We start from the raw sequence: 20,576 nt of genomic DNA on the forward strand, positions 1-20,576 counted from the left end.
AAATTTAAGTATTTTCCACTAACAGAGAGGGACAGAAAAGTGGTAAGACTGCACCCTGTCAAGGGCAGAAAATGTGCAAGACCAGAAAAACAAGGGGTTCTGGTTCTCACAGGTTTCATTGTATTTGTTGATTTGTTGACTCATTAACCAAATAAAACTTTTCCAAATGCTAGGTAGTTACTCCCCTTTTTATGCAGTAAACTAAAAAAAAAAAAAACCCCACTGCCGTTGAGTTGATTCCAACTCACAGCAACCCTACAGGATAGAGTAGAACTGCCCCATAGAGTTTCTAACGAGCGTCTGGTGGACTTGAACTGCCGACCTTTTGGTTAGCAGCTGTAGCACTTAACCACTACACCACCAGGGTTTCCTTTTATGCAGTATTCAATACAAACTCCAGTATCAGGAGGGAGTAATGGCTCACCCATAGCACCTATCTAAAATGGAATTAGTCTAAAATTTCAAAAGCATAACCCGATTCACTGCCATGAAGAAAACTCAAATTTCTTAGGGTTCTAAGCTTCTACACATACACAACCACAACAGGCTTTTTTTAGCCACCTATACCCTGGTGGCACAGTGGTTAAGTGCTCGGCTGCTAACTGAAAGGTTGGCAGTTCGAACCCACCAGCGGCTCTGTGGCAGAAAGATGTGGCAGTCTGCTTTTGTAAAGATTTAAGCCTTGGAAACCCTGTGAGGCAGTTCTAGCTTGTTCTGTAGGATTGCTATGAGCTGGAAGTCACTTGACAGCAGTGGAATCTTTCAGAATAGGTCCCTGGGTGGTACAAACAGTTTGCACTTGACGACTAACCTGAAGGCTGGCGGTTCGAACCCACACAGCAGCACTGTGGAAGACAGTTCTGGTGATCTCTTTCCATAAAGATTATAGCCAAGAAAACACAACGGAGTTCAGTTCTACTCTCTAACACATTGGGTCACCGCGAATTGGAATCGACTCGGCGGCCATCTCAGAACGCGCTCTTCTTGTCCACAAAGGCAAAGGGAAGCATGAGAGCATGAAACAAACTGGAAAAGCAGAGAAGAAAAATCATGATTTTTCATAACCAAAAAGTCATAATTCTAATAGAACACTATTCTAAAAAACTACGCAACCCAAATAGGAAATGGCCTTGTTCGTGCTCTAACTAGGCAGCTACCATTAGTTCTTAGTCATGAAGGACTAAATTATCAGTAAATCTGTAATGAAAAAAATCCGTTGCCATCGAGTCGATTCCAACTCACAGCAACCCTATAGGACAGAAATCCTCCACAGGGTTTCCAAGGAGCAGCTGGTGGATTCAAACTGTTGACCTTTTGATTAGCAGCCAAGCTCTAACCACTGCACCATCAGGGCTCCAAATCTGTAGCAAGCTTTCCTAAGTTCTCTCATTTTAGAAAGCAGAGGAAGGAAGGTCCTCTGAATGATCATTCAGGAGGTGTAGCTCATGCTGTTAGGAAAGATACTACCCATAGTAGATTAAGCAACCTGATTTTGACAGATTTTTTGAGAAAGACGTTTCTTAAATTTCCACAGTGACTCACTATGTGTGCAATCCTGGGTGGGTGGGAAGGAGAACCGAGAACCTACTTTTGATTTTTTTACATACAGTTTATTGCTAGCAAAGACAGAGAATTACGTGTTGAATGTTAAAACCAGTTGCCTCTGAGTGGATTCTGACTCATGATGACCTCATGTTGTGTCAGAGCAAAACTGTGCTCCATAAAGTTTTCAAAGGCTGTTTTTTTCAGAAGTAGATTGCCAGGCCTTTCTTCTTAGGCACCTCTGGATGGAGTGGAATCTCCAACTTTGGTTGTCAGTTGAGCTTGCTTACCATTTGTACCACCCAGGGACTCCTGTTGAATGTCATTTGGTGATAGCCCTGTGGTCATTTGGTCATAGTTCAACTCCTCATTCCACAGACTGCAGATGCTGCAAGCCCCTTTTCTTGCTTTCTCTCACTGTGAAAATCATCTTTTGACTTAACCCTGAGCCTAGGCAAGGCTGGAGGAGCAAGGTTTGTCTGGGAAGGTGGTTGTAAAAGAAAAACTCATTCTGCAGAAGCCTGAATACTTCTTCCAGTGGGTACAAACAGGAAGAAGTTATACAGTACTCTAATTCAGCTGTTCTCATTTTGGTCTCAGGACATTTAAAAAATTATTGAGAAACCTAAAGAGCTTATCTTAGAAAATTCTAGAAAACATAAGAAAACACAAGCACACATTTCTCTAGTCATCCAAACAATGATGTCATCACACATCCTGTGAATTTATTTCAAAATAAAGTTTAAAAAAAATAAAAATAGTACAGAGGATGGAGCAAGTAGGCATTACATGTGTTTAACTGCAGCTACAGAAGGACAGGAAAGACAAAATAGGGTGGAGATAAAATAGGAAGAATTACTGGCTAAGAGTTTTCCAAAACTGATTAAAGACATTAACCAGGAGATTCAAGAAATGTAATGAATCCAAAGAAGAATGAATATTTTTTAAAATCTATACCAAGACACATCAGAGAGAAACTGAAGAACACGAAACACTAATAAAAGATACAAAAATATTTGGAGGAAAAATTATGTATTAATTTTAAACAATTAACTTTCTAAACAATTAACTTTTCTACAGCACTGGAAGCCAAAAGATAGCCAAATAATACATCAATATGTAGAAGAGAAAATAATTTTCAACCTCAAATTTTATAAGCAATGAAAATAAATTCTTCAAGAAATTTAAGATGAAGTGAAGACATATTCAGCAAAACTGAGAAAGTTTGACAAAAGCAAACCTTCACTGAAGGAAATTATGAAGAATGTACCTCAGGCAGAAGAAAAGAGTTTCCACAAGTCAGAGATTTAAAAAGGAATAGTGGGGCGGGGGATACGTAACAAAGAAAAAACTTCACTAACTCTAAAAACAATTGCAAGAATAAGAAAAAGAAACTGAAGAACCTAAACAGCTTACCTTAGAAAGTTCTAGAAAACACAAGATACACGGACACAGTCCTTTAGTCATCAGAGCGATGACGTCATCACACAACGGGTCACCTTTGGAAAATTCCGAGATTTAAAAAGTCAAATGACGTTACTATTATTATGAAAATAGTTCTGCCTTAGACCTTCTCCGACCGTCCAATGCCAGGTCTCCAGAATTTGGTTCACCGACGGGCCAAGGAGAAGTCAGCAAGGTCACAGGTTGGGGGACACAGGGGAAATTCCATTATTTGCAAAAATTACTGGCGCGCGCGGTTTCCGGGAATGTTCCATGAGGCGCCGCAAGAGGGCGCCGCTAGAGAGCGCCGCTGCGCGAAGCCGCCGCGCCCCAGGCTACTCTCGGTCACCGCCCCCGCTCGCGCCTGCTCAGCTCACACGGGCTCGGAATTGAGAGCGAAGCCGGGGGAAAAGGGGTGGGGGCAGGGGGGAGGGCCGCGATCTCATTGGGCGAGATGCCTCCGCCTCACGGCCCGGGGCGGGGCTCCTTCGCACTGAAAAAGCGGCGCTGGCCGCAGCTTCTACGGGTAGCGTTAGTCTTCGCTCTGGTGAGGGTTTTTTGTCGCTTGCCGAAGTTCGCCGGGTCATGGTGCCAGCCTGACTGAGAAAAGGAAGCTCCCGGGAGACGAATGAGGAACCACCTCCTCCTGCTGTTCAAGTACAGGGGCTTGGTCCGCAAAGGGAAGAAAAGCAAAAGACGAAAATGGCTAAATTCGTGATCCGCCCAGCCACCGCCGCCGACTGCAGTGATATCCTGCGGCTGATCAAGGTAGCTGGCGGCTCGGGCGCCTCCTGGGCCGGGGTGGGGCGGCCTCTTTCCGGGGAGAGTGTGGGTCTCTGGGACTGGGTCGCTGCTGGAGAGCCGGGGCGGTTCCCCTGCCCCTGCCCCGCCCTCTCCTGCCGCCCTCCCCTCCCGAGCCTCATCCCCTTCCTCTGAGTTGTCGGTGGCCTCACTTTGTTTTCTGTTCTCTCTTTTTTCTTCTGCGTGCCTCGCCCCAGGAACTGGCTAAATATGAATACATGGAAGAGAAAGTAAGGTTAACTGAGAAAGGTAACGCAACAGTGGGGCAGGGGGGAGGGACAAGAGTCCGGTGCCTCTCACCCACCCCGAAGCCAACACTGTGTCCCTCCTTGCAGATCTGTTAGAAGATGGTTTCGGAGAGCACCCCTTTTACCACTGTCTGGTTGCAGAAGTGCCCAAGGAGCACTGGACTCCGGAAGGTAGCCACCCCTCCCCTTCCAGAAGCTGGTCAGAGAGACTGAGTGTTGTGTAAAACGTAGTGTCTGCTGTGTAGAACCACTAACTACCCAGGCCCAAGTTACTTAGTGAGAAGTTGGCCAGAAATAATAGCCAGCCAGTGTGGAAAACTACTGAGGAGGAAAAAACAAAAACAATACATGTGCCGCACTTAATGTTGTTGGGTGCCATCTAGTCGTTTCCGACTCGTGGAGACGTCATGTGACAGTAGAACTGCCCCTAGGGTTTTTTCGGCTGTAATCTTTACGGAAGCAGGAAAAGAACTGTTTAATTATCAGTGCTGTGAAGACCCAGAAAAGTTAGGTATAATGTCTTTTGTTGTAATTCAGTTTCATAAAATGGTTCTTGTTTGACCCTAACGTAACCTTTTTTGTAATTGTGTTAAATTGCATTTTTTTCTTTAATTTGTCCCAATCTTCAGGTTACAGTCTCTAGCTTCGCCATGTACATGGCCCTTCCGTGTACATGGATGGGCGGGGAGGTAACTAAAAGATCCTTTACACAATAAAGTAGATGATCATGATAAATGAGGTAAGGCCCTATTATCACACACTTAAAACACGGTAGATCAGAAACTTCATTATACTCGCTTCCTGTTTGTTTGCAAAGGAATATAAAATGGCTTGAAAGTTTAATTTAAAACCTTTGCCTCCCTTTGGAATTGTGGATACCTGTTAAGACAGAATCCGATGCTTGGTTTTTTTGTTTTAGTTTTCATATTTTTGCTGGTCCTTGTTGACTGGTCAGAAGATAAGAGCTAAAAGGGGAAGTTGTTTGGGTGGGAGATTTCTTAAGCTTTTTCTGAAGTTGGTTCCCCAAGCTAGAAGAAATGAGGTGCTTTTTAAGACTTATGGATGTTACATAATAGCTGTTGGTGGCTACTGCTGCTGCTTCTGGCTTTAAAACTGGGGAAAGCAAATTGGGATATGTGTGAATTGGAAGGCAAGTTCTGAAATTAAACGTTGCACCTTTAGCCTGATCTGACCTTAAGGAAGCAGAGTTTCCAGACAACACAATTAATATTCTGAACTGCCGTGTAAACCTGACTTATTCCCCAATCAGCATACCAGTATATCAGTAGGATGTGAATAATATGTGTGTTTACTTTAAAAACCATAGCAGTTTAGCTCTGGCAAGTAATTAAAGCATTCTTGCTTCCTGAGTGTGAGCTCCAGCAGATTGAAGAGAGGCCAGCCCACAGTTCTAGCCTGGCTTCAACTAGCTCTAATGTGTGCTTTTTGCAAATAAGTGTTCTGAAAACAGTGAGGTTGTCCAACAGTGGCCTGGGCTGCACTATCATAAAAGGAGACAGTCTTAATTTAGTGGCTACTTGTTTCTATAATATATGCATGTCTGTTTTTTTTAAAACCTGTGATAGGCTTCTGTTTTGCAGCTACAACTTTTGTGGATTTTTCTTCTCTAGAACTCATGTGATACTCTTATTACAGGACACAGCATTGTTGGTTTTGCCATGTACTATTTTACATATGACCCGTGGATTGGCAAGCTGTTGTATCTTGAGGACTTCTTTGTGATGAGCGATTATAGAGGTATGGCTGAGTACAGAGGAGTGGGTTTAAAGAGAAATATAGGGCGTTAAATCCTTAAAATGTTTTTAATTGTACTTCTCTTTTAGGCTTTGGCATAGGATCAGAAATTCTGAAGAATCTAAGCCAGGTATGTCTTAGTCTTTGGCTTCTTAATTTGTAAGGATTACTGGATTTATTTTAATGACTGAATCAAATTTAGGTCTGGGGAAAGCAGGTGAAATGTCACTGAGTTTTGTTTTCCTCCTCCCCCTTAACAATAGGTTGCTATGAAATGTCGCTGCAGCAGCATGCACTTCTTGGTGGCAGAATGGAACGAACCATCTATCAACTTCTACAAAAGAAGAGGTGCTTCTGATCTGTCCAGCGAAGAGGGATGGAGACTCTTCAAGATTGACAAGGAGTACTTGCTAAAAATGGCAGCAGAGGAGTGAGAAGCGCCAGTGCAGACAATGACAAGTTCCATTCTATTTAGGAAAAATTCTCAGCTTCTCTTGCTTTCTAACCTGTTTGTAGTGGAATAATAGAAAGAGCTCCCATTCCAAAGCTTTATTACCAGTGGCGTTGTTGCATGTTTGAAAGGCAGTCTACTTAAAATGGCAATTTTGTGTTCAGATTGGAGTCAGATTTTTCCTTGAATTTTTTTTTTTTTTTATAAACAAGGTGGTATGATCTTTATATGTGAAAAAAAAAACTTCATTCTTGTGAGTCATTGAAATGTGTACAATGTACACACTGGTACTTAGAGTTTCTGTTTTAATTCTTTTTTTTTTTTAATAAACTGCCCTTTGATTTAATTGTTCCGTGTAAGCCTTTTTCTTAATCCTTTATCTCATGCATTTTTCTTGCTGTTGAGTCCAAGGAAAAAAAGCCAACAAACCTAGCTCGGTAACTTTATAATCATTTAAAAGCTGTTTTTAACCTCATTCAAAGTTTTTTTACTCATTGGCTGTGCTGTGCTGGTACCATCAAGGTCTGGAAAGAATCCAGCTGAATTCCAAGGTTGTATGTGTAGCAGAGCAGCATGTAAAATAGGACTTTTACAGTGATGACACTGTACGCTTCATCTGACATCAATTTTTTTCCCTTACACGGGCTGAAAAATGACTTTAAGGGTTAGAAACTGAGGCCCACGATGAATAAGCCCATTGTTTTTACAAGTAAAAAGTGGTAGAGGTGGGATTATGAAACACTGAAAATCAGAAAAAAAAATCTTGACCACAAAAAACCTCATCCCACACAAATGCTATTTGAAGGAAGAGTGCATCGCTTCGCTAATTAGGCAAGAGCAAGCCCCCCCCCCCCGCCAGGCATTTCTACAGGAAATTTGGAAACAAAAGCAAAGGAATTGTTAGGCTTGATGGGGTGGACACAGGCACCAATCAAATAAATTAGCATCCTATTTGGAGAGTAAGTTTGCCACACTGAACACAATGGGCTTCTGTGTAGAGAAACGAAGCCTTCAAAACCACCCGGAGGAAAGAAGTAAAATACTTTCTCAAGAACTGAAAATGAAACTCAGAAGAAGCCTGTAGAAAAGACAGTATTTCTCTAACACAAGAGGATTCCTTTTCTTAACCGCTGATTATATTGACCTAAATATCTAAGCCCATTAATTCCCCAGTAATGAAAACAGTTCATAAGAACCACTGTACTGACTTCCAAGATTCATATTTCCATAAGAACTCAGATACCTGAAAAACTGGCTCTCTGTGTTCTCCAAGAAATACAGGGCTCCATATAAAAAAATGTGATCCTCTATTGTATTCAACACAGGAGAGCTTTGGGATTTTCTGGTGACCGAGAGAACGTGTCATGAAAACAGGCTTATAGTTGGTTCTCACCCAGGGACCTGCTAGAAAGGCAAGTAGCTATGTGAGAAACACTGGCAAAAATACAAGGGTAACTAAACACAAGGAGTCCCTGGGCAGTGCAAACAGTTAATGCACTTGGCTGTTAATGGAAAGGTTGGTGGTTCAAATCTACCCAGAGGCATCTTGGAAGAAAGGCCTGGTGATCTTCTGAAAATCAGCCATTGAAAACTCTATGGAGCACAGTTCTACTCTGACACACATGGGATCACCGTGAGTCTGAATGCACTTGATGGCAACTGGTTTTGTGTTTTTGTTTTTGTTTTTTTTTAATCACAAAGAGCCTTGTGGGGAAATAAGAAATTTTGAAAATTGGGTTTTGGAAAGTGGGCCTCCTAGAGGAAAACAACTACATGCTGAATGGTTAATTATATGAATAAGTTAACCAAGCAAGTTTGTTTTCTTCCCTTAAAGGCCCAGTATTGTCAAGACGAAAGCTTTTAGAAAGTTTTTGTATTCACTTTAGAGAAGTTCTTTAAATTTAAAATTTAGAAGGTGAAATCACTACAGCTGCAGTCCACTGAATGTTCCAGAACTCAATTACAAAGACACCTCTTTAAAGACTTAACTATAAAGCAATTCTGTAAAGCCTGAAATCCCAGGCATGTAAGAAAATGTGTTCCAGGGACATTATATGAAAGGAAATAACAATGATAAGCCTGGAAAAGAAAAAAGTCCAGGTAAGAAACATTGCATAAAAATAACTTTAAAATTAATGTTTTACTAAATAACACTCTCCCTTCTCAACCCTGGGTTCCCTATTACCAGCTTTCTTGTTTGTCCCCTCCTGCCTTCTAGTCCTTGTCCCTGGGCTGGTGTGCCCCTTTAGTCTTGTTTTGTTTTATTGGCTCCAGAAGTTTTAGATTCCATTAAGAATTTGTAATTCCCGCCCCCCCCTTTTGAAGAGGATTATTATACAGAATCTTAGATAAAAACATTCAGTAATGGTAGCTGGCACCATCCAATTCTTCTGGCCTTAAGGAATAGAAGACAGGTAGACCTAAATATTTTTAATTTCTCTTTCCTACCTTTGTAGGTCCCCACATGCACCCTCCTCTCTACTCACATGAGTCTATAAATATCATTTCTCTTACTTCAACTCCCTCCACCACCACCACTCACTCACATAGACACTCAACCCCACAGACTCATTTTTCCTCACCAAGGTTGGTCAAAGCTCGACTAGAAAGTAACTGATCAACTTTTCAAGATTCCACTAAATTAGATGTTCCTCCCCTCAGTTTAGCTCCTCACAGCTCCTATATCACAGTCTTTTTCATATAATGACACTATACAACTGTCTATTCACTTGCCTGTCTCCTCTGTTGTCTTCAAGAGTATCTAACTGCAGTTTTAATTTCTTTATTTCAGTGCCTTGTGTGGTGCTGTGCATGGACCTTGCATTTTGGTGTTCTTCAAGATTGTATTCTTAGATTTCCTCTCCCTGTTCTTCAAATTATCTTTCTTGAGATCTTATCCATCCCTCCAAACATCATGTATCTGCCATTGTTTCCAAAATCTTTATTTCTAGTCCCTAACTTTTCACCTAGGTTGTAATCCTTAGGGGAGCAGATGGTCAGGTCTTTTCTCCTGCAGAGCTACTGGTGGGTTCAAACTGCCAACCTTTCGGTTAGTAGCTGAGTGTTTAACCATTGCGCCACCAGGGGTCCTTTGCCAATTGTTACATAAGGTATTTTTTAGTTTTCTGTGTTTTTTTAAAATAAGGATATGTTATTTGCTATGTTTATTATGTCCCTAAAAGACTTTTATAAAATCAAAATTTTTATACTATTAAAACAGGAAGTAGCTGGAGATTGCCCATCCACAGGTATAAGACATCCTGCTACAGACCCAGTTACAGGGCTCATAGCAGAGTCATTGGTCTGTCTTTGTCCAAATCAAAGCCCAAGACCGTTGTTATGGATTGAATTGTGCCCCCCAAAAATATGTGTTGTAAATCCTAAACCCCTATACCTGTGGATGTAATCCCATTTGGGAATAGGACTTTATTATGTCAGTGGGCCATATCAGTATAGGTGTGTTTTACACCAATCGCCTTTGAGATATAAAACAAGCAGTTTATGGGCACACCAGCCCAGGGGCAAGGACAAGAAGGTGGGAGGGGACAGGAAAGCCGGACAAATGGAAATGGGAAACCCAAGGGCAAGAAGGGGAAAGTGTTGACATGTCACAGGGTTGGCAACCAATGTCACAAAACAATGTGTATTGTTTAATGAGAAACTAATTTGCTCCGTAAACTTTCACCTAAAGCACAATAAATAAATGAATAAAAAAAAACATTTCCTACTTAAACAAAAAAAGAGAGAGAAGGAAACCCAAAAATCAGAGAAGGAACTAGACTACAGAGCTAATTGTTCCCATGAACCACTGCCTCCTCCACCTTGAGACCAGAAGAACTAGATGGTGCCTGGCTACCACTACTAAACATTCTGATCAGGGACACAATAGATGAATCCTGATTTAAAAAAAGAAGAAAAATGTGGAATAGTACTCCAAATTCTTAAAGAATCCAGACTTACGGGACTTATTGAGGCTGGAAGAGTCCCCCAGACTATGGCCCTGAGTTGGTCTTCAAACCTTGAATCGAAACTACCCCCTGAAGTCACCTTTAAACTAAGTAACAGTTTAGCTCAAAAAGTAAAGACTGTCATTGTTGAATATTGCTTTTTTAAAAAAAAAAAATCTATATAAGACCAAAGGGTCAACAGCTATTTTAAAACATGGATGAGAAGACTGGGGGGGGGAGGGAGTTTAAATGGAAATGAAACAAGAACAGAAATAATGAGAATATTGACACAATGTGAAGAATATAAACACTGTCACTGACAATTATGTCTAGAAACTGGAACGGGGACAGGTTTTGCTGTGTATATTTTCACCAAAAATAAAACGAGCAATGACTCAATTCTGACTCATAATAACCCTAAAGGACAGAGTACAACTACCCCATAGGGTTTCCAAGGAGTGGCTGGTGGATTGGAACTGCTGACCTTTTGGTTAGCAGCTGAGCTCTTAACCACTGTCCAACCAGGGCTCCATTAATTCATTAAACAAAAAAAAAAGAAAAAAAAACATTGCCATCAAGTCAATTCCAACAGAGCAGAACTGCCCCACAGGGTTTCCAAGGAGCAATTGGTGGATTCAAACTGCCTACTTTTTGGTTAGCAGCTGAGCTCTTAAACACTGCACCACCAGGGCTCCATTAATTCATTATGAGTTGTGAAATGGTGGTACCCTGAGGTACAGTTCACCCAGAAAAGATAGGATAAATGCTTGCTTCTTCCCTTTCATTAACGAGTTTTCAAAATAATGAATTGAGTTCCCTAGCATCTTCCAGTTAGTTTTTTTTTTTTTCATTTTAAATGATCATTATTAACTTATGGACTTTGAACATTTCCTGTGTTTCAATCCATTGCAATTATTATTCTACTGAAGCTCAGGCTTCCCTTATTTATCCAACAAGAGCTTCTTAAAGCTGGCTCCAGAGTCCTTTGGACACAATCCCAGAAACCTTAGTTCCTTTGCTTTTAAGATGTCCCAGGGTCATCTTGTACATTTCCTACTCAAGATCTGACATCAATGGCTAGGCAAATCCGAGCTTCAGAGGGCCCCAGGGGGTACAACATTCATTGGGAGCAGGTGGTATTCACACACAACTCTCTGTTTTGATACCCACAGGGGCACAGCAGGGAGATCCTTTTATAAGGAGGCTGAAAATGGGGACATGCACCCAGGCATGGACTACCCAATAAGGTATGCACGGGCTTGTTCATCCTTACTTACTAATCTGTAGTGCACAATTTCACCTGTTTTTCACCACGTCAAAGCTGGTGAAAACCACTAAAAACCCACTGCCGTCGAGCTGGTGAAACCCATGTGAAATTGTGCTCTACAGATTAGTAAGTAAACACAATTAAGTCCGGGTGTAACTTGCTTACTGGATAATCTGCCCTTGCTCTTATCTCTGGCTTCAGGCCCATGATTCAGTTTAGGAATGGTGCCAAGCAGCTGCCTATTGGTTCTACTGGCCCTTGGGCACCAGCTGTGGGCATGGGCTGCCTTCTTCCACCTACATTGCAAAGGGAGCTAACCCGACTGCTTTCATCTAGTGAATCTTTTTTTTTTTAAGTGTTTTCAAAACAGCTAAATCCACAACAGTGTTCTTTGTTTACATAAAGATGGGGTAATGGTCCAGAGGCTGGTTGGGTCTGGTGAAAAAACACTTAATTTGGAGTCAAAAGAAACAGAATTAGATCTTGGCTCTTTTTCATTTATGGGGATAAAAATAAATTTCATTTATGGAATAAACAAACCACCCCAAAGAGCTGCTGTGAGGACTCAATGAGATTATGAATATGGACATGCATTAATATATTCTGTATGATATATTTATAGTAACCCTATGTTGAGCATCTACTAAGTGCCAGATGCTGTGCTTTTGTTTTTTCATTAATTGCCATAATAATACTGTAAGGTATTCCAGCAGTATGCTGGTAAACCAGCTTGGGGGTTAGGTGGGGGGCAGTCTTGGTTTGATAGCTTGCTGATTTCCATGGTGTAAATATTCCAACAGGGCCGATTTCAAGCTACCAAAGCTACCACTCCTTTAAAGGAGCCCTGGTGGAGCAGTGGCTAATAGTTTGGCTCCTAACCAAAAGGTCAGCAGTTCAAATCCACCAGCCACTCCTTGGAAACCCTACGAGGCAGTTCTACTCTATCCTAAAGGCAGTGGGTTTGGTGTGTTTTGGGTTTAGTGCTTTAAAGACTGGCTTGCAAAATTCTTGAATATTTAACAATAGGCTCTTCCCAAGCCAGTAGGAGCGGGCTTCAACACACTATTGTATCACGCCCATTTTAAATATGAAGAAGTTGAGGTTTAGAGAAGCTTATAGGGTCGCTATGAGTTGAAATCGACAGTGGGCTGGGTTTTAAGCAACTTGGATTCACTGCAGGGGTGCAGGTGTGCTCCTCTACAAATGTGTGCTTCCCTACCAGACTCCTGCCACTTCTGTAAGCAACTGATCTATATACTATTTGACCTCAAATGAATTTATTTATGCTTTGGTATAACACTATGAAAAAAAAAATGTTTACCTCCCTTGATTATAAGCATCTTGGGAGCAGGGGCCATGTCCCATAATCTTTGTATTTTCAGGGCCTCGTTCCATGCGTGGCACACAGTGGGCACTTAACAAGTATTTATTAAATGAATTGAATAAATCGGTCCCAGTTTTCAGGGGAAACTGAGATACAGAAATCAACTGTAATGTCATTCCCGACTTGTAACAAGCACTCATTTTGAGAGTCACAATTTAACCAAAAAAAAAAAAAAAAGAATGGTAATAATTATAGAGAACTTTTTACATCCCAGGTGCTTTACATGGATTATGTCATTCAATAGTTAGAACAAAGCCATCCTTTTGTGCATAAAGAAGGTAGGGTGTAGGGGGTGAGAGCCTATTGTTAAATATTCAAGAATTTGGCAAGCCAGTCTTTCAAGCGCTAAACCCAAAACACCAAACCCACTGGCTTTAGGATGTGTAGCAATTTATTTTGTGTTATACAACCAGAAGGCAATGGGGTTGAGATGTGAACTGGGCAGCTGGGCTCTAGATCCGCCTCAGGAACCACAGCTCATTATCTAGTTCAACCTTACATGGTGGCCTTTACCCATTACAAGTCGAGTGGATTCTGACTTATAGTGACCCTATAGGACAGAGTGGAACTGCCCCATAGGGTTTCCAAGGAGTGGCTGGTGATTCTGGTTAGCAGCCGAGCTCTTAGCCACTGGGCATCCAGGGCTCCACGGTGACCTTTAGTCAAGCAAAATGATGGTGCTTGGTGGCTAAGACTGTTTCTTCTTAACCTGGAAAAGGCCTTACCTGTGCTTAGATTAGGTGTTGAGAAGCCAGGGGGATTGTGGGCTTCCTATCAACCATTTCCTGCCTTAACACTTCTCAGCCAGTTCTGCAAGAAAATTTGACTTTTCTGCTCCGTTAAGGCAAGTGGTTCAGGAATCATCTTGATGCGTTTTCTCTTCATCGAATTATCTATGAGTTCTGTTACTAGAAACAAACAATTTGCTCTCCTAAACTTTCCACATGGGCCTCCAAGGAATTGAAAAACAAAAATCATTTTCCAGTTTCTCTGGCTTCAAGCCTGATTCCTGGACATGATCCAAGAGTAACTGCCATCCAAATGCCTGTCAGCAAGATGGTCATGATGTACTCTGGCATACAGTACTGAAGCAGTCTTGTGCAATATTGTTATAGCGTTATGTTGTAATTATACCCCGGCCTTGTTTCCTGCAAATCTCGCAGATGCTTATCCACCAACGGGCTGTTAGTTGACAATCACTCTAAGCAAGCCTGGACAAAAGAAGTAATAGCGGTAACCCTGAGGAACTTCTGAAAGAATATACAGCTAATGTTCCAGAACTTTCAACCAGTTCAATATTCTCTTACAGGCAAGTCGAATGTCAGAAAGCATTTCTATCTTTTCCTGTTATGTCTTTGACCTCTTTGTGTTCTTTTGTCTTACCCAAAATAATGTCACAGAACTGCTGATTCAGACTTAAAACATGGAACACTGGGGGAAATTCCTACAATCCCCTGGGGCTCCCCACCCCAATACCACCCCAGCTCCCAGAGGGGCTAAAATACTTAGGAGTCCACGTAGACATGCGATTTGTTAAAATTGCCAAGAAGAGGCTGCCTGATCACTGCCCTATTGCCCCTTTCATGGGGTGGAGGAAAAGGGTTGAACCAATGTCAAGGACACCAGGGTCTTGGCCAGACCAGACCGAACTCTGGGGAAAATGTTCCCACTAAAATCCAGGAAGGTGGTCAGGAGAAAGCCCCTGAGGAAAGACTCTAGGTGGTAGTGCTTGTGTGGTTTACATTCCAGTGCATGTTTTAAGAAGTTTCCCAGCAGGTTTTAATTAACCTCCAGCTGAAACCTGCTAAACAAGTTTTGCAACCCAGGTTATTGTGTTAGTATTTTTCCGGTACATTGTCCTAGGTTTGAATTTCGAGAAGTTTATTATTCTTTCTAACTGCAACTCAATGGGAAAAAGCAAAGTGTAGGTTTTATAACCTAGGTATTTCTTGGCAATGACTTGTAGCAAAGAGTATCTCCATAAGATCTGGACCACAGAAAGAAGTGAGAATTTAAAAGCTGACATTTGCAAGCGATAAAAGACAAAACCAAAAGTATTCTTTTGAAGAATATGTCTTTCTTCTGATGAAATAAACACAATCATTTTGGTTCAAAATTAAAAACAAACCCCTACCTTTCGTATACTCCCACACCTAGGGGACTAATTCACAGTAGTTTTTTTTTTTTTCTATTCTACTTCATCAAAGCCTACCATTTATAGGCTATTTTTAATAGCGCCAAATGAGCTTTCTCAAACGATAACCACTGAGCAATAATCACTGTCCTCAAAGGAGCCACTGAAAAGTGTAGGCTTTGGGGATGGTAAGATGTAGGATGCTGCCCCAGGGGTCTCCATCCAAAGCACTTAGAATGAATCACTGGACATTGTCACTGATAAATCACTCGAGGACACTGGGTTGGGTTTGGTTTTTGGCTGGCCTAAAGCATATAGGAGTCATCTAATTTAGGGCCTTCACACTGGGAAACACTTGCCACTTGAGGCACACAAGAACTTTCCAGGGGACTGAGTTTTAAGGGACTCAGTTTCCAAACCTCAACATCCGTATATACTTTCTGGAAATGACCTGCCTGAGAATGCTCCTCTTAACAAGAGGTCATACCCAGCTCCTTTTGTCCACAGCCTCTTTCATAATTGCCCTTCTCCCACTTGCTGAGACAAGTGTGTACCCTGAATCTTAGCAGAGTGCACTACCTCAAGATGTAAGAATCTCTGGGCACCAAACCAAAGAATAATTCAAGAATGCACAACTCCTGAGGGAAGAGTCCCCTAAGAGTTAAGCCAGCTTCTCAGACAGATGGCTGGGGAGCATGTGCCAAGGTTTTATTTTGAACTCCCAAAGAGAGAAGTTTCTGAGCAAACGGATTCAAAGATTTCTCTCTTGGTAGACATGTAAGTGGCACAAAAAAGGAACAATTGGTTAAAGGGTATCAGCGGTCAGTCAGCTGGGGAAAACCATAACTTGTCAGATGTCATGTTTATCTGAATTGAAAAATGTAGTCAGATTTTCCTTGAAGATCTCCATTCTCTTTCACCCAATTAACCCCTACTCTTCTTCAGGCCTCCCTGGCCACCCATCCACCTCCTCCTATTATACCTTCTACTAACACCACGTGCCTCCTTCATTGCCCTTTTCCCACTTGTGATGTCCTGTTTATTTGTGAAATTCTTTAAGATCGGTCTCCCCCATTAGACCACAAACTCCATGAGGGCAAGAATCTTGTCAGTTTTAGGTCCACCACTGTTTGCTAAGCAGGGAGGGGGCTAACATTCTGCGTAATTCATTAAAAGTTAGCTGGATTGTTTGCTGGTGAGGACTGGCTTTGCCACTAGGTTATAGGGCCAGCACTTTCCATTAACTGAATGAGCTAAATGAGCTGTGCCAAAATTTCGAAGCAACGAAAATACACTTAAAGCATATGCATAACGTACAGTACACCAGAAATTACATTCTAACTAGTTAACCTATGATTTTATAAAAATTAGACATCAACATGAAATATGTGAGGAAAAAGATAGAATATGTGAGGGGGTACACAGTTGTTCAAAATTATTTTAAGACACATGTGAGCAAAAACGTTTGAACAAAACTGAAATAGTACCATCACTGCACTAATGCAGGACTTCCATTTCTACTGTTCCTGGTTGGGGGTCGGTCAGCATCTCTTTGACTATATTCAGTGATGGGGAAATTACTTCCTACATGGTAACTCAAAACATTGTTGGAAAGCTCTATTTGTTAAAATTTCAGCTAACTTGGAGTTGAAAGCTATCACTCTGTTCTTTCCATTCACTCAATTGTGGCTTTAGTTCTGTCCACTGGAGCTAGATACCACCCCCCCTCCATCTACTGATCAGGCTTTCAATGATTCAAAGTTAAAAATGTCCAGATATCCAGTCCTTCAGTAATTCTTTATTAAATATAATCTCTTGGCACAGTACCATCCTTCTTTGAGCTCTGTTCTCTCACCTAATCAATCTCTACTCTTCCTCAACACTGCCTAAATGTTGCTTCCAGCACTTCCAAGCAATGTTTCCATTTTCTATGCAGAGGAACGAAAGAAGGTAGAGCGCAAAAACCACAGCTTTTTTTTTTTTTTTTTAAGTTCTGAAGAAAGCCATCTCCAAGCACTTCCATCTATATTATATTAGCCAGAATATCTCACATGGCAACACTTAGCTCCAAAGCAATCTGGGAATAATAGCATTTATGCTTTCTGGTTTCTACACTACAGCAAGTCATGGGTGTAAAGTGAGCAAGCAATAAAGCACATATTGCCAAGAAATACGTGCTATAATTTAAAAAGTAATTTGTAAGACTGCGAGGTAAACCAAATAATCAGCTAACAAAGTAGTTATTTACAAAAGCAAAACAAAAAAAAAATTGACACTGTGTAAAACTATGCATCTTTATAACTGGGTTAAATAAAAAAATAGTTCACAAAAAAATGAAGACTTTCAAAAAAGAAAAAGTACTATATATGGCCTGATGCTATTTTGTTCTTAAAATTTTCCAATGACTTCCCTTCCCACTTCCAACTCCAACTGCACTGTATCAAAATGTTAAATGACTGTGACTCACATGTTTTCTAATCAACATGTAAATAATTTTTAAGTAGATGTTTCATATATAATTTTATTTTATTGTTGTTAAGAATATACACAGCAAAACACCAATTCAAGTTTCTACATATACCATTTAGCGACACTGATTATATTCTTCCAGTTGTGCAACCATTCTTACCCTCCTTTTCTGAGTTGTTCCTCCCTCATTAACATAAATTCACTGCCCCCTAAGGTTCCTATCTAATCTTTCGAGTTCCTGTTGTCAATTTGAACCCATACAGACAGTTCTTAAAAGAGTATAATGCTCAAGGCAGACCTTTTAACTAGTTAAGCTAAACTATGGTTTTAAGAAGACTTCAGGGGATATTTTTGGTTTAAGGTTTGAAGACTATCTCAGGGCAATAGTTTCAAGGGGTCATCCAACCTTCATGGCTCCAGGAAGTCTGGATTCCACGAGAATTTGAAATTCTGTTCTGCATTTTCCCTTTTGATCAGATTCTTCTATGGAATCTTTGATCAAAATGTTCAGTAATGGCAGCCAGACACCATTCAGTTCTTCTGGTCTCAGGGCAAAGGAGGCAGTTGTTCATGGAGGCAATTAGCCACATATTTCCACATCCTCTCCCCATTCCTGACTCTCCTTCTTCCTCTGTTGTGTCAGGCGAATAGAGACCAACTGTTGTGCTTTGAATGGCTGCTTGCAAGCTTCTAAGACTCCAGGCACTATGCATCAAACTAGGAGGTAGAACACAAGTATTAAACATGTTATTAGGCCAATTAACTGGGATGTTCCATGAAACCACAACCCAAAAACCTCCAAACCAAGAAACCAAATCCCATGAGGTTTTTGGCTGTACATAAGCAGCCTCAGCAGCTACTTTTTTTTTTTTTTTGGTGATTGTTGTATCTATCATACAACTTTTGCCAATTCAATTTTTTACAGGCGTATGACTTATTGACAGCAATTACAATAATCGGCTTTGCAACCCTACCCTTAATCAACATAATATTCCTATCACTGTTACCCCCCCCTTCCCTTCCCTCCTGCCCCTGGTAACCAGTAATAAACTTTGTTGTCTATACATTTGCCTTTTCTTATCTTTTTATATAAGTGAGGTCATATAATATTTGTGCTTTTGTGACTGACTTATTTCATTCAGGATAATGTCTTCCAGCTCCAAATATATTACAGCATGTATCAAGACTTCATTTCTCCTACTGGCTTAGTGATATTCCATTGTATGCATGTACCACATTTTGTTTATCCATTCATCCGTTGATGGGCATTTAGGTTGTTTCCACCTTGTGGCTATTTTGAATGTGCTGCAATAAACACTGGTGTACAAGTAAGTCTCTGCTTTCAAGTCTTTTGGGTATGTACCTAGGAGTGGAATTTCTGGGTCATATGGTAGTTCTGGAGCCCTGGAATTTCATATGGTATTTCTATAGGGTTGTTATGAGTCGGAACCGACTTGACAGCACCTAACAACAACACGTGGTAGTCTTGGAGCCCTGGTGGCACAGTGGTTAAGAGCTATGGCTGCTAACTAAAAGCTTGGCAGTTTGAATCCATGAGCCGCTCCTTGAAAACCCTATGGGGCAGTTCTACTCTGTCCTATTGGGTCACTATGAGTGGAATCCACTCTAGGGCAACAGGTTTGGTTTTTGTTTTTATGGTAATTCTATTTTTCGTTTTTTCAAGAACCCCCCACGCTGTTTTCCACAAGGGCTGTACCGTTTTGCATTCCCACCAGCAATGGGTAAGGGTTCCAATTTCCCCACATCCTTGCCAACGTTTGTTGTTGTTGTTTTTATCTTAGCCATCTTAGTGAGAGTGAAATGGTATCTCATTGTAGTTTTGATCTGAATCTCCGATGGCTATGATGCTGAGCACCTTTTCATGTGTTTGGCGGTCATCTGAATGTCCTCTTTGGTGAAACGTCTATTTAAGTCCTTTGCTCATTTTATGATTTGGTTGTCTTTTTGTTGTTAAGTTGTCAAAGTTTTATATATATTTTGGTTATTAGGTTCTTGTTGGATATACGGTTTCTCAAGATATTCTCCTAGTCAGTAGCCCGTCTTTTCATTTTTTTTGTAAAGTCTTTTTAAAATAGATTTTAAACTGTGGAGCACACATTACATGACTTTGTCTATAAGGTGATTTGATTTTTTTAAGTCAATTTGATTTTTTCTTAATATACTGTTTGTTTTATTTTCTAATGTATTTTAAAAATTACCCTAATAGAATTAAATATTGCATGTGGAATGCGAACAATATATAAAGAAAGCCAAAGAAACTTCTGCATTCAGATAAAAAACAGAAAATATGTTATGATGAACTGTAAAATAAAATTTATTTCTGGAAAACATTACATCTCAATTTAAATATGACCTACAAATAAACTGTGGATTAAACTTTATATGATCTTTTTTTAAAACTTTCTTTTGTTGTTGTTGAAAGGCAATTTGATTTTAAAAACATACACAAATGTTCTGTTGATTACACGGAAGATGGTTGTCTTCTGGTGAATCAGCATGATTTCTTCATCAAATTAGGCACTTTGCTTTGTGGAACACTAGCAGTTTCATTTCCTGTTAAGGAAACAGTATGTTCAAAACGCAGATAAACCTTCCCTTTACTGTTTGAGTACTGAAAATAAACAAAAAAGAAGCTAGGACACATTTACGCATATTTTGGGAATAGTATTTTTTTTTTTATATGTTATGGATTGAATTGTGTTCCTCCAAAAATGTTTGTCAACTTGTCTAGGCCATGATTCCCAGTATCGTGTGATTGTCCACCATTTTGTGATCTGATAATCCTATGTGTTATAAATCTTAACATCAATGATATTAATGAGGCAGGATTAGAGGCAGTTATGTTAATGAGGCAGGACACAATCTACAGCATTAGGTTGTACCTTGAGTCAATCTCTTTTAAGATATAAAAGAGAAAACCGAGCATAGAGAAGAGGGACCACCTACCACCAAGAAAGAAGAGCTGGGAGTAGGTGTGTCCTTTGGACCCAGAGTCCCTGTGCTGAGAAACTCCTAAACTCAAGGGAAGACTGATGACAAGGACCTTCCCCCAGAGATGACAGAGAGAGAAAACCTTCCCCTGGAGCTAGCACCCTGAATTATTCAGACTTCTAG

The 20,576-nt window shown here is 40.6% G+C and overlaps 3 protein-coding genes across 4 annotated transcripts in view; 1 reads left to right on the forward strand and 2 right to left on the reverse strand.

The window, feature by feature from the left end:
• The window catches only part of ACOT9 (acyl-CoA thioesterase 9), a 74,644-nt gene extending 71,345 nt beyond the window's left edge, over window positions 1-3,299 (reverse strand). The window contains exon 1 of the mRNA XM_064278091.1: window positions 812-3,299. The gene's annotated coding sequence lies outside the window, so the exon portion shown is untranslated. The remainder of the gene's footprint in view (window positions 1-811) is intronic.
• Window positions 3,300-3,485: 186 nt separating this feature from the next.
• Window positions 3,486-6,563, forward strand: SAT1 (spermidine/spermine N1-acetyltransferase 1). Of its 2 annotated transcripts, XM_003415949.4 has the most exons (6): window positions 3,487-3,753; window positions 3,984-4,035; window positions 4,122-4,205; window positions 5,691-5,792; window positions 5,879-5,919; window positions 6,053-6,563. In XM_003415949.4, exons 1-6 carry the CDS (start codon window positions 3,688-3,690, stop codon window positions 6,221-6,223), a joined length of 516 nt encoding a protein of 171 aa, XP_003415997.1. In that variant the 5' UTR covers window positions 3,487-3,687; the 3' UTR covers window positions 6,224-6,563. The 2 variants fall into 2 exon arrangements, with proteins under 2 accessions (XP_064134166.1, XP_003415997.1); XM_064278096.1 differs by lacking the exon at window positions 4,122-4,205 and having other exon boundaries at window positions 3,486-3,753.
• Window positions 6,564-17,036: 10,473 nt separating this feature from the next.
• Window positions 17,037-20,576, reverse strand: part of APOO (apolipoprotein O) — an 85,505-nt gene continuing 81,965 nt past the window's right edge. The window contains exon 11 of the mRNA XM_064278092.1: window positions 17,037-18,158. The gene's annotated coding sequence lies outside the window, so the exon portion shown is untranslated. The remainder of the gene's footprint in view (window positions 18,159-20,576) is intronic.

This window comes from Loxodonta africana, chromosome X (assembly GCF_030014295.1).
Source record: "Loxodonta africana isolate mLoxAfr1 chromosome X, mLoxAfr1.hap2, whole genome shotgun sequence".
Taxonomy (NCBI): Eukaryota; Metazoa; Chordata; class Mammalia; order Proboscidea; family Elephantidae; genus Loxodonta; species Loxodonta africana.